Below are 14115 nucleotides of genomic sequence, written 5' to 3' on the forward strand. Positions count from 1 at the left end.
TTTTATCTACACCCAGTATAACTGGAGTGACCTCCTACTTTCACCTCATATTTACCTTTTCACATTCAGATTAGCATTGAATTCCAACAGGCCCCAAACCACCACCTGTCATAGTGAGAATGACTACCTCTTTTTTTCCCCCAGTTCTTGACTTCATATAAATGGAATCACACAGCATCCAGTCTTTCCTTACAGCTTCCTTCAGTAAATTTCTATGAGATCCATCCATGTTATTGTAAGTTCCAATAGTTCATTCTTTTTTACTTGGGAGTATTTCATTGCACAAATATACATTTTATTGATCTATGCTCTTGTTGATAAGTATTTGGGTTGTTTCCAGGTTTTCCAAAATTCCATTTGCATCCAGATCTCCCATTAAAAAGGTGGTATTTTTCCAACAACCTGGAGCACAGAAACCTTCTAAACTAACAGAAATGTCCATCCTGTGTCCAATAGGTTTTTATTCTAGCCCAAATTATTTAGGTAATTGCTTTGTCCTTCACCTCATCCTACCCTTTCTTCCTCTTCCTCTTCTTCTCTTCCTTCTCCTTCTTGTCCTTCCCTCATCATCATCATCATCATCACCATCATAGTCATCATTGTCATTATCATCACAGTTATTATTCCCTGAATGTATATCATGTGCCATAAAATTCCACCTAGGGCATGAATTTAATATTCCAAACAGCTGAAGCAATTTGATATTTCAGTTTCATTCACTGCTGTTAAACAAGAATTCATGTGTCCCAGGAAAGGGCACAAGACTCTTTAAATACAGAATATTAAATAGAAAATAAGCTTTAATACATTAAGTGTAACAGTTTCAGAGAAATATGGATTTGCCTTACAGAGGGACCTAGGGAACCAATTTAAGCAGGTTGTTGACTCCTTACATTATGTAACAGAAACATAGATGTCTTCTTGGTTGGAGACTTTTGTATATCCAAAACATGGATTGGCAGGCTCAAAGAGTAAAAAGATAATTAGGGAAATTCAGTAGCTATAAAGGCAGAAACAGTATGGGAAGAGAGGCATATCTGAAGTTTTATTGAATAAGATGAAGAGCCAGGGGTGATTTCTTCCATTTCCAGGTCCATTGTACCACATGGGGTCTTTTGACTTGGTTGCCCATTTAAAACATATTTTCCAACAGGAAAAAAGTCATTTTTGAAATAAACTTCATCCAATTCTTTTTTTGTCCTCTAAAGTTTTATGTGAAAAATAATTTACTTCTGTCACCTTGATGAAGTCTGTCTTATTCCATGAAATATATATTGAGATTTTCTAAGAAATCCTTGAACTGTGAGGCATCATACATTTAAAATGACACTATAAATTGTGATGAGAAAGCTGAGTCATGAAAACACATTGGATAATACAGAGTTTCTAAAAATTTTTTATCTATGGACTACTTTGACAGGTCTCTTGAAACCATATCTAAACTTGTATCTGGAAGCTAGAAGTTTTACTACCTCTTTCAACAACTGCATATCTAAAACGTGGACAAACACACTGTACTTTTCTACATTTATTTACAATTACCAGTACTACCTTTGAGGAGACATCAATTAACTTTCTTAAGCTATTATTATTAAATTACACTATAATGAGGGCTGGAAATTACAGCTGATAGTAACATGACGTGAAACCATCCTATACCTGGAGACCTCCATGACTCTACAGGAACATTACTTAGAAAATGACTTTAAAGCAGTAGTCAGACCCTATGACCTAATGACATGTGACACTTGAAAGAATTACTAGACATGCATTTATAAATAGATACTGGAAATAAAGTGTAGAAATCTCGGTGTGTTTAGGGACAACTAAACTGGCAAATTTTAAGCTACATTTCTTAAACATTTATGCTAAAATACTAATGAAGCTTATGGGAAATTTCTTAAAGACATCTATCAGATACACAATATGGAGATTCTTTTGATGCTGATAAAGGTTCAAGGGAGAACTTCTCTAAATCAACAGGATTGAGCACTGTCTGGGGGGAAAACACTGGCTTACTTCACAGGTTATAGGAGCCTGTGCATATATTTAGGACATAAGTTAAAGTAATCAAAAATTTATGAAATGGGGAGTGGAAAAGTGGCTCAAGTGGTTGAGTGCCTGTTTCCCACATGAGAGGTCCCAGTTTGGTCCCTGGTGCCTCTCAAAAACAAAAAACAAACAACAAGCAAACAAATGAAAAAACCCACTCAGGGCTTCCGATTTGGCCCAGTGGTTGAGTGCTGGCTTCCCACACACAAGGTCCTGGTTCAATCCATGACTCCAGTATCTCAAAAAAAAAAAAAAAAAAAAAATGCATGTATCGTGTAGCAGACAAGTCATGACATGCCAGATTATTTCCTATTTAATTTCAAATCCTCAAGTCCTTTCAAGAAAGCTGGATATAAAAGTTTCTGATCAAAATGATTCTAGCTGAAGAAAAACAATGTTCTTCAACACAAACCAAAAAGTAAAGATTAAAAACAAACAAAATAAGCAAAAAACAAAAAACACCTGGCAATCAGATCCTTTGAAAGCTGTTTCGTATATTTTATTTTATGAAACTAACATTTATTTCTACCAAAAAGCAAGTAATCTCAAACTACTAGTGCTTTGAATTCAAACTCCTCTGGGTTCAAACAGAGTTACATGAATTCTACAATTCTACAATTGTTACAAACTGAGAGCAAAAGTATTATTGCCTCCACTGTGCCAGAGAAGAAACTTATTCTCAATCCAGGGAATAATCAGTAGCAAAAACCAAGCTTAGATCTTAGTCTTCATCCTAGCCGGCCTACCTCTTCAGAAGGAATACAATCATATGATAGCTATATTTAATGCTCTGTTCCCTAATTAAACACTTCGTTGTATATATCAATTTATTTTGCTGTGAATACATTTTTCAAGTTTCAACTCTTTTAAAAATTGCCTGCTAATCATTTGACCAAACAAATCAAAGAAACCTTGAATTCTACTGTGAAGCCCATAGACATTTGAAGTCAGTAGGGGGTATTTTAAATTGCTTTACTTCACACATACCATTATGCTTCCCATTTACTTATTCAGAGAAGTATATTCTATTCATTTAGGGGAAAAAAATCAACTTTTCTATCAAAATATCTTTAACTTCTAAGATATTTATTTCAAGACTAAAAATAGTCTTATAATAATTTTTTCAAAAGATTGGATCTGAGACAAACAAGATGGGTTAGGATGAGCTCTACATTTTCTATATCTAATTAATTTGAGTACAAAGTCAAAGGAACCATCTCAGATATCCCATTGCTTTAATCATTATATGGTATTTATATGAGATCTAGTTTCCCAAAAACTTCCAGGAGTCTAGCTGTAGATTTGAAAGATGATATGACTTAAAAATTGCTACACAATAAGAACTGCTCACTATTCACTGGATTCTAAACAAAGATGCATACACCATTTAAAAAGTCAAATAGATTAAATTGGTTCAGAAAAAAATATATATCTTGTGAAGAAATAATAAGCATTTTCTGAGAAAACTCTAGGACATCACACTTTGAGATTTAATGTACAACTACTGCCATTACTTTCAGTCCTAGAGGAAAAAAAAATCTTGCACCTGCTTAGAGCACTTATTTTTGCTAGATACAATATTGAATTACTTTCTAATAATTTTCTCCCTCTGTGTTTATTCACTCATTCAACTGCTTTGTCAGCTCAAAGTAATCTTGACTCACTACTGTATTAGTGATTAAACATGTGACCTGTGGGGTCAGATTGTGCAGGTGTGAAGACTATTAGTAACTCTGCCACTTGATAATTGTGTGACTGTGGTCAAGTAACTGAATCACTCCAACCCTCAGCCAGTGCCCATCTGTAAAAGGGAGACGAGAGAGTCCCTGCCACTTAAGGGTGTTGAAAACATGAAGAGGTTATCCCTTAGCACCCTTAAGAGTCCCTGACATTTAAGGGTGTTGAAAATATTAAGAGGATGCTGAGGACTGAAAAACACACTTTAGAAATGTTCATGCTTAGTAACAAATGATGGTGCTTATTTATTCCATTCAGAATTGCTCCTGCTGGATATTCTTGAACCTGGTATAAATCTCTTAGGCAAAAGTCGGTTTTCCCTTTTTTTAACATCTTTAAAAATCAGACATAGAAATAAGACCATAATACTGAAAATACCTTAGCCCCAATGGCAGATCTTTGAAGGCCCATAAGAAAATCAGAAGAGAAAGCACAGGGGAATCAAGAGCCTACTTCTTCTTTTCATCCTCCTGCATCCATTGTGGCCCTCTATCTTTTCTGCTCTACATAGGAGAAAATTTAAGAAAATTTTTAACCAGTTCTATTTAATCCTACAGTCCTTATTTATTTTAAGCCTACAGCACCTGGTAGGTGTTTTCCCATTCAAGTACTAACCAGGCCTGACCCTGCCTAATTTCTGAGATCAGATAAATTCAGGTGTGCTCAAGGCAGTATAGGCCCTACAATATTTTTGCTTTTATATTGATTCAAAAGAATCAAAGAAGTTTTAAAGGAAAAGAACATCCTAACATAGGGGATAGATTAGCCCAAAGTGCCACTTGTGGACCTAGAAAAGACATGAAATTTTATGAATTGTAGAGGCTCCCACTGTTAACACCGTTTTTGTGATTCTTTGGCAGGTGATAACATCAGGTGGGATAACGTTTCATGACCAGCCATGGCATAAAGAGTGTTTTCTGTGTAGTGGCTGCAGGAAAGAGCTCTGTGAACAAGAGTTTATGTCCAGAGATGATTATCCATTCTGCTTGGACTGCTATAACCATCTTTATGCCAAAAAATGTGCAGCCTGCACCAAACCCATTACTGGTAAGTTCTTTCTTCATTTCAATTTTGTACTACCATGAAGTTATGACTGTAAAATATTATATAGTATTATATATATAGTATTTTATATATGCATACTATATATATGTTATAACTACTATATATATACTATATAGTTATACTAGTAAACTACTAGTATTCACTTGATCCTAAATAAAGATGCATATGCCATTTAAAAAGTCAATACACAGATTAAACTGGTTCAGAAGAATATATATCTTGTGAAGAAATAATAAGCATTTTCTGAGAAAACTCTAGGACATCCCACCTTGAGATTTAATGCACAAACACTGCCCATTACTTTCAGTCCTAAAGAAAAAAAAAAATCATGCAGCTGCCTAGAGCACCCATTTTTGCTAGATAAAATATTGAATTACTATTACAATATATAGTATTTAATTAGTAGTTGACTATATATAGTTAATAGAGGAAATGCAAGTAACTACTATATAGTGCAACAGTATAGTTATACTAGTTAGCTACTATATAGTTAATTGAGGAAATGCAAATAAAAAGAATAATCTTTGTGTTTCCACAGATAATCTGTGTGTTTCCCAATACATATGGGTGCCTATATGTAAATACACAGACCCCTCAAGGAAAGTATAGAATATATTTTGGGTAGCTATAGTCTATAGAGAGTAATTAAGTACTAAACTTAATTGTACTGATTCTATGTAATAGTTCAAGGAAGCAAGAAAGAGCAGGATGGCTTATCATCAGCCAGTCCATTAAGATTTGAGTAGGAGGAAAAAGAATTAATAAATCTGAAATCTTGCTTAACTCCAAGTGAGGGCCAAGCAGCCTTAAAATAGAAAAGGTTTTAATTAAATGAAAGTACTGTACAAAATATCTGAAACTAATAATTAGAGTAGCGTAGGTCAGAAATTAATTAAACATTTTAAGATGCTTCTAACAAATGTTTATTCTCTCTTTTCTCTATTCACTTACAATGAGTTTCAATTATGAATAGCTGAAAAAAACAAGATAGAAGTCTACTGAAGAAACAAAATATATGTTAAAAGATTTTAAAAACAAACATTAATGGTAAATCAATCCATGTTAAATAGGTTTTCAAGATTTGTTTTAAAAAGCATTACATTTTCTTCAGAGACATAATGGTAATCCTAAACTAAAAGAACTGAAGCTAACACGACAACTGAGAAATGTAGCAGCTATTCTTCTAGGTATATTATAGTCACCTAATAATGTGGTATATCTAGTTCCCATTCCTAGTATTTTTAGATGACATTTCATTTTTTAGTTCAATTTATGTAGCACAGAATTAAGAATTATTTTATACCTTTCTTTTTCTTCAAATATATAACAAAATATGTGCATCTCCTAAAGAAAGAAAAGGTTCCCACTGCAAACCCATCTTGGGAACTTTCTCTGACTTGCAAGAAGAGGAAGGCAATTACCTGAGCAAACAGAGTAAGATTCTGTTTGTCTATTCAGGGGCACCATGTTTTTAAGAATCTTGAACTAGCTCACCTGGCTATATCTGGCCATCACATGTGTTTTGTTTGACTTGCACATGTTTGGAAGCAACAGTCTAAATCCATCTCTGTAGCCAAAAGTACAAGAGCCTGCTGTGGGTGAGCAGGTGCCTCCACATTTCCAAGCAGGGTCGCTGTCCTACAGAGCAGAGCAGCTGCACTATTGTATGGGGGTGTGTCCCCTTTTCCCTGCATCCTGTCCCCATCCTTCAGTTAAATTACCTTGGCAGTTCTTGCAAGAACTTGAGTTGACAATCCCAGGCCATTGGACTCTGGAGCCTGTGTTTGTAATCACATTCCTCTCCTGCCTTCTGCACAGCTCACAATTCCTACAGCCAAGAGAACAAACCACCCTTTCGAGCTTCAAAATCTCCTTAGTAGAATCAGCAGTCACAGGATTTATTTTCCAATTTATTCTACAACACATTTCTTGAATTAGGTCAGGAAAAAGAGGTGGCTTTAATGAGGAAATGAGACAATGAAACAATTCAAAATAGGGTCTTGAAACTCTCTGGGGTCCAAATGGCTGCTACTGATGTGTAGAGAGCCTATGAGAGCCCTGAACTTGGTTAGTTTCCATTTCAATACACCACAGCTTCATGTGTCTGAGTGATTTTTCTGGTGGATTGTTGCAGGTCAATCACTGAGTCCAGCTTTCTTAGGTTCAGACAAAAAAACACAGTATTCTTCACTAAAACATAAGAATGATCAGGAACAAATGGTTTGACCCCAAAATAATCTAAGTGTGGTATTGCTTCTAGAATAGGATCTAGAATTGGTCTAGAAGTCTAGAAGGAACTTCTAAAAATTACTCATCTTAATCTCTTTGCTCTGTGATTGAGAAACACCAGAGGCTGGAATGCCTGCAAAAAATTTCAACCTACTTTAATCTCTCTTGATACGATTAAAAATGTGCATATGCTGATTTTATATATATATATATATATATATATATAGTGTCCTTGTCGTAGTGCTTCTATTAAATTGAGCTGTTTAATATGTACCATTAGGAATTCTGATGCTATCATATATTTATTTTCTTAAAGATGGGCATTCATGCAATGCAAACAATAAAACAATGGCCTCTTAAGAAGCCATCTATACATTAGGTTGTTTTCAAAATACTATTTTATCTATCTAAATCCATCCATAAGTCACCAGGTATGATTTTTAAAAAATCTCTTCACAATGAATTTATTTCATTTTTAAAAACTCAGGTCTACCAACAATTTTTTCTCCTCCTCTAAGACATGATTAATCTCAAGCTCCCTGCATTAATGCTGATGTAAGATTAAGGCTGATGTAGTGGAGAGCACTCTGGGCTGGGGCATGAAATGCCTTGGTCTGATCTCTGTCATGACCATGTGACTGTGGGTAGGTGATCCACTTCCGAGGTGCTCATTTTCCCTTTTTGTAAAAGAGTTTCAAATGTTGCCATTTCTTCAGCAGGAGACTCTAATTATTAGTGTCTGTTTAGATTCTTTCCAAAAGATAGACTCATAACTGGGTGAGGTTAAGCACATAGGCTCTGAAATCAGAGGGCCTGGGTGAATCCCAGCTCTGCTGCTCGTCAGCAGGATAACTTTGCAAGCTGTCGAGCCTTTCTGTTCCTCAGATTTTGTCTGTAAAATGGGGTGTTGATATCTGTCCCATCAGAGTGAAGAGATGGTTAAATGAGGTAATACATGTAAAGGGTTTAGAATCACATAAATGAAACCAAATAAAACAGGTGCCAGATACCTGTTTACTGGACTGCAAACTTGTTGCATGACATGAGAAGAAAACAGATCCAAAACTGGAGTAACTTATAAACATCTCACATACTGAGCCAGGCCTTTCTTAATTCCTGCTGCCAGATGTTTCTGTTTTCTCTCTGCTGTAAAATTGTAGACTTTGTAAAAGTGTTCATAAAATTCTAGGCTAAACTTTTCCATTTGCCACTTATACAAGGTTTACTAATAAAATCAAGAAAAACTCATGAACATCAAAATGCTAGACATGTACAATAATTAGTTCCACAGAGATGATTTATGTATATATAGAACATTATCCCTGCTGTCAAATTATTAATGTTTAGAGTAACATCAAGAAAATGTATTGGTGCACTAGTGATTTATTCTTATTATAAAGTAATAATGATAGCATCATAGCTAAGTAGACTACAGAGTTAATCAAGGAAAGTAGAGGAATTCGATGCAAATTTCTCTATGAACTACTAAATTGTACGTAAAAACATCAATAAGCTTTCTAGGACAGAAACAAAAGTTCATTATCACACTTAAGGAGAGTTTTTCTGAAATAGAATGCTTATTCACCTTTTTCATTTCACCATGCTAAATGGAATATCTGGAAATTATATGTGAACCAGCCGATAACTATTTTAGTCTTACTTATTGGGCAATAATTTAATCACATTAAGTCCACAGCACTAAGATTGCTTGGAGAAAACTTTGCATATAAAATAAAGACAAACCATCCTAACCTTTCTAAATCCCCAGATCTTCTTCATTTTCTACAATTCCTCAAAATAAATGTTTTGGAATCATATTAGGGAGAGAAGACTCAATCTCAATGAAGACTCTGTCTCTATTGTCTTTCTTTGAAACCCTCAAGTTGAAGGGGCAGGAAGCTGAGAAGGAAATTCTTAGAAACTAATTTTTGGATAGCATGTCCTCACCATCCAGAGTGATCAGGCTCACAGGCTTTTGTCACAGCCTTGGCTGAAGTTGTCTCTGGATAAGGTAATGAAGTCATGATGCTAGGAGAGTTGCATGATAGTCTGTCTGGATGAAGTTCTATAATTTGGGCTTACAAAAATTGCATCTGAACAACAATGTTGCTATCCTGAGTAAAAGCAACCATGGAAAAAGAGGGAAGAGAACTAAAAGCTGCTAAGAACATCAGACACCAGGCTAGGAAGTGTACATTTCTTTCATTTTATCTTCATTTGGCTGCTAAGAAAACCAAGGATTACACAGAGAAAGGGGAAAGATATTGTACTTCGATATCTCTGACTTCAAAATCTTTAACCTCTTTCCACTACATTAAACTGCAATTCCTTATCTGTATTAAGCAATCTTTTCTGTTTCAAAAAAAAAATGTGCTTAATGTATCTACGTTCTACTTTCTTCTATAGATGATGGACGAATTTAATTGGGAATCTGTAGAGTCACCTAGGAGAAATGGTGGCTGACAATCCCAAATGGAGACAAGCGCAGTAGACAGCATTACTTTTTTTCATTACTTGTCTCCATATTGTTCTTGTTCATTGCTATTTTTCTAGCACCTAGGAGAATGCCTGATTAATTGTTCAATCTATTTGTTGAAAGAATAATTTACTCTTTTTCTCCAATTCTTCTACAGGTCTCAAAGGTGCGAAGTTCATCTGCTTCCAAGACCGCCAGTGGCACAGTGAATGCTTTAACTGTGGAAAGTGCTCCATCTCCTTGGTGGGTGAAGGCTTCCTGACTCAGAACCAGGAAATCTTCTGCCGTAAATGTGGCTCTGGCATGGACACTGACATCTAGGTGGCAGACCCTCCCCACCTGGACTCCACATGGCCTTTGTTCTCACTAAAGCTAGAACTCAGTTGAAGTGGTATTTTTTTACTTAATTTTTAGGAACAATTACTGTAGAGTTTATACCTGAAGAGTTTTTGCACACTTTCTGATTGAACTCTATTATGACTTTAAAAAAAAATACCCAGTTCTAACAGATATGAATTTTTCTAAATCCTAAAGACACTTCTTCTTTGAAAATATTGCTCTCTGTTGTTAAAAAGGTAGGACAGTATTTCTCCATTGGAAGCAAGTATATGACCTATATCTAGGAGTCATGGATGTTAATACTGAAAAATCTTTTTTTTTTAACTGCAGAGTAAAAGAAAAACTAAGAGGCTTCCAAAAGACTAATATTTGTCCTCCTGGCTAGCTAGTTACACATAAGATGAGTGGTAGGGAACAAAACTCATCAGGAAAAGTTGATTAATATTCATCACACTTAAGACTCCTGTCATTTTAGTGATTCTCCTATTTTTCATGCCTATTGACTTTGGAGTGGAAAAACAAAGCTACAGTTTGGCCTCATCCTCACTGCTTCCACAGCTGGTTGATTCCCACATTTAAACAATGGTATTTGAGCATTACAGCCACTATGGCTTACACTCTGCTTAGGTATAAAAAGGATCATTTTTACCTAGGGATAGTCAAAGCATGGGTTTCAGCAAATTTTGTATTAAATAAATGTCTTTTCAAAGCCCACAACGATTTTTCTAAATGTTGCAGATTCCAGGAAGTAAAAGTCTATTCTTTCAAGTGGAGCTAACCAGGATAATCACTGTCCCCAAAGGCAAACCTTTAAAGTAAATAGATCATTAAATCATGACTTCTGGAAATGAGTTTTAGGGAAGGGATTGAGTGTTGGAACATGACTTTCATCCAGATATCTAAAGGCATAATAGAATGCATAATTAGCTCTGAGCCTCATGCATTTTATCTTCTAAAATTTACATCGATGATTAATGGCCAGACATAAAAGTGGGCTTTAAAGAAATCTACTAATAATAAAAACTGAAAAAGAATAATTCACTGCTGATAATTCAGTACCCACAAAGTAGCACAATCAAGCACCGTGGGCTGCGGTGATACCCTCCCACTGTTCCTCTCCACCTGTCCCAATCCACCTCACCCCAACCAACTTTGTCCCGGAGACTCTATCTGCAGTGTGATGAAGAGATGCACCCCTAACCCAAAGCAGCCATCCTACAAATAATTCAGCGCTTCTTCACTGCAAGGGAGGTAGTACCGGCCTCATATGATTATCTTTACACTTGTATAAACCATACACTTGTGGTTCTGGGGTGTTGGAGGGTAGACCTGGTTATGTGGGAGGGTATAGAAGCTTCCCTAGAGCTTAAAAATGTGCCACCAAGGACACGACACACATACAAAATGACTAAGGAAAAAACCTTTTAAAAATGAGATACACACAAAGATAAAAGCAAAAGTTATATACTATAGTTGATTTCAGCTTGGTAGAGAAAAAAATCTCTCTAAGTGACATAGCCAAAGATGGAATGAACTGCCTCGGGAAGCAGTGGGCTCCCAATGATTGAAGAGGTGACATATGCAAGACAGGGAAGCAGTTAGAAGCAAATCCCATGTGTTAATAACAACCAGATGGCTTGGGAGAAACATAGAGACTGTAACAAAGAGCAAGAAGAAATGAGGTTGCTAAAATAGAAAGGGTCTATTGAAGGAAGAATATTATTTCTTAGTATAAAGGTTTCTATTTGTTATAACAGGTAGTAGAAAGCTACATCAACAAATCCAAATATTTTATGTTGGAGATTGAAGATGACAAAGGAAAAGCAGAAAAGAATTTCTGCTTTAACAATAATGGAAATGATGCCCAAGGGTTCAGTTTTCCCTTAACAAACTCACAAAAATGTCATATCTGGGCAATATAGCTCCATTAGATAAGTGAAATGTTATAGTTATACAATCATGGGTTCCCAATCTTTTATAGTTACTATAACTATGAAAACTTACAATGTTTCTCATTATAAGTTTAGTTGAGATTGGCCAACCATTGTGAAAAGGTATAATACAGATCACAAATGACATTGATAAAAATCACTGCAAAATTCAGGACTCTAATGAAAAATCAACCCAAAAACATGTCTCCTGTTGGTAGTGCAATTTTTGAACTTAAGAAATAAAGTACTTTATATTTTATTGGTGTTTTGATAATAGTTTATATATTTAAATAAGAAAATGATTATTACAAACTATGTTTTAAATATCTTTAATTGAGCTCGTAAGTTATTCTCCAAAACACTTGTAGGTGGACGTTTATTACTGCAACAATACTTATGTTTTGCTTGTTTTACAAATTGTAGTTTTCATTAGTTTCTAATACCAAATAAATTTGCATTTCACAGAGTATTTTTTCTCATGTTGTTTTAGAGAAATTTTTTACGTTAACTGTACAATAAACAGAATAGCTACAGAAGAACTTTCATGATATTTCAATTCTTCTTATCTAATGAAAACAGATGACTTTTATCTTCTGGGTGTTTTCACAACAAAAAAGATTAACTACATATTCAGATATAATTTCAGGTAATTAGTATAAAATAATCATATCATATCTAACCTAAGCAGTAATGCTGCTCCTGTTAAATGAGGTAAACCACCATCTCTGATCTTTCTTGTAGTCATCAAATTTTAAACTATAACCTAAGAAGAATTATTTTATTTCTAATTATCCTTTCTGTTATTCTAAAAATATTCTATCAGAAATAATTTACTCCAATTGGATTTTCCTGATTTGACTGAGATAGTCTTTTGTTGAATATTTGTTTAATTATTTCTATATTGGAGCAATTAAAATATTAATGGTTTCAAACTCTTATATATTTTATCTAAAACAAAATTTATGTCTATAACACAACCTTCACAAAAGCTTAAACCATACTACAAGCATCAAATTCTCTTCAGAGTTGTATTAGATTCTGGATTCATATAACGTTGGACCATATTACAGAAATAAATATTTGGAAGAACACCTCTCACCAAATATTTCTAGTTCATTTCTTAAAATCACATGTGTTGTGGTTTTTTTTTACTTTATTTTTTAAAAAGTTTTAGATTACAGAAAAGTTGTATCGAAAATATAGGGGATTCCCATATACCCCTACCCCTCCTTTCACATTTTCCCCATTAATAACATCTTATATTTGAAAGATACTGAAAATATTGTGAGTACTCAAAAGGTAAACTCAGTGTCTTGCAGTAGTGTTTTTCTCAACCGACATAAGAATATCATTAGATATTATAGTTTCTAGGATATTAACTCTTCTCCCAGAAGTATCAGACAGTTTTTCATTATTCTTCCAGTCAGTATAGGGTCACCACAAACATTTTGGGAATTTTGAGGTCCCTTTTCCAGGGAGAGGTAAAGGAGTTCTACCAATATCTTGGAAAGATATCAGAAATTACTATATCTAGATTTTATTATGCCAAAATAATAAAGGGATAACAAGAAGAGAGGATACCAAGAGCCCGTATTGAACTATCCTACCCAATAAAAATTAGAAATGAAGCAGTCCACTCAGTTATCCATGATATGCTCTTAAAAAGGCATCATCTAGAGAAAATTTCTAACTACTTTTTTCAGCCTTCTGACTACTCTGCATTTTTCAGGCTGACCAGATTTATTAAAGCCTGGATACCCTGTTGCAAGGAGATATTTCTACTACTGGGAATCAAGAAGGAGGAAAAAGAAACAGATTTATACTGAAAGTTTGAGTCTATAAAAGAAACAGAATTTATGTATACTTGGAAGGCTGGATTGGATACCTCTGAGGTTGAGAAAGGGAACAGTTCACTGTGATAGAATTATGACCCATGTCACAGAGGAGCAAAGGGTATTTGGGTCAAATGTTTTCCCACGAATGGTAATAAACTTAAGGAGTAGATGATCATAAAGGGTTCTCCAAGTGAGGAACATTAATGAGCTCAACAGACATTCATTCAGTGACTCAAACAGTGACATTAAATACTATTCCCACCATACACAAAAACAAAAATCAAGTGTGGTATTTTGGGAGTCCACACACTCAATCCCAGGGGCTTATATTTCTTTAAACAAATGACATCCTATCCATAAATTGTCTCTGTAGCATCACTAATGAGGCTGTTTATCCAAGGGCTCCAACCCAAGCTATTAAGAAATGAATAGAGTCCAGATAGAGTAGAAA

The 14115-nt window shown here is 34.8% G+C and overlaps 1 protein-coding gene across 2 annotated transcripts in view; it reads left to right on the forward strand.

Annotated features, from left to right (window-relative positions):
• FHL5 (four and a half LIM domains 5) overlaps positions 1 to 12296 on the forward strand; it is a 43331-nt gene extending 31035 nt beyond the window's left edge. For both annotated transcript variants that reach the window (XM_004455429.5, XM_058307165.2), the window contains 2 exons: positions 4650 to 4836; positions 9717 to 12296. In XM_004455429.5, coding sequence (XP_004455486.1) covers positions 4650 to 4836; positions 9717 to 9880 — 351 coding nt within the window. In that variant the 3' untranslated portion in view covers positions 9881 to 12296. The remainder of the gene's footprint in view (positions 1 to 4649; positions 4837 to 9716) is intronic.
• The last annotated feature ends 1819 nt before the right edge of the window (positions 12297 to 14115 follow it).

The sequence above is a fragment of the Dasypus novemcinctus genome, chromosome 11 (assembly GCF_030445035.2).
Source record: "Dasypus novemcinctus isolate mDasNov1 chromosome 11, mDasNov1.1.hap2, whole genome shotgun sequence".
Taxonomy (NCBI): domain Eukaryota; kingdom Metazoa; phylum Chordata; class Mammalia; order Cingulata; family Dasypodidae; genus Dasypus; species Dasypus novemcinctus.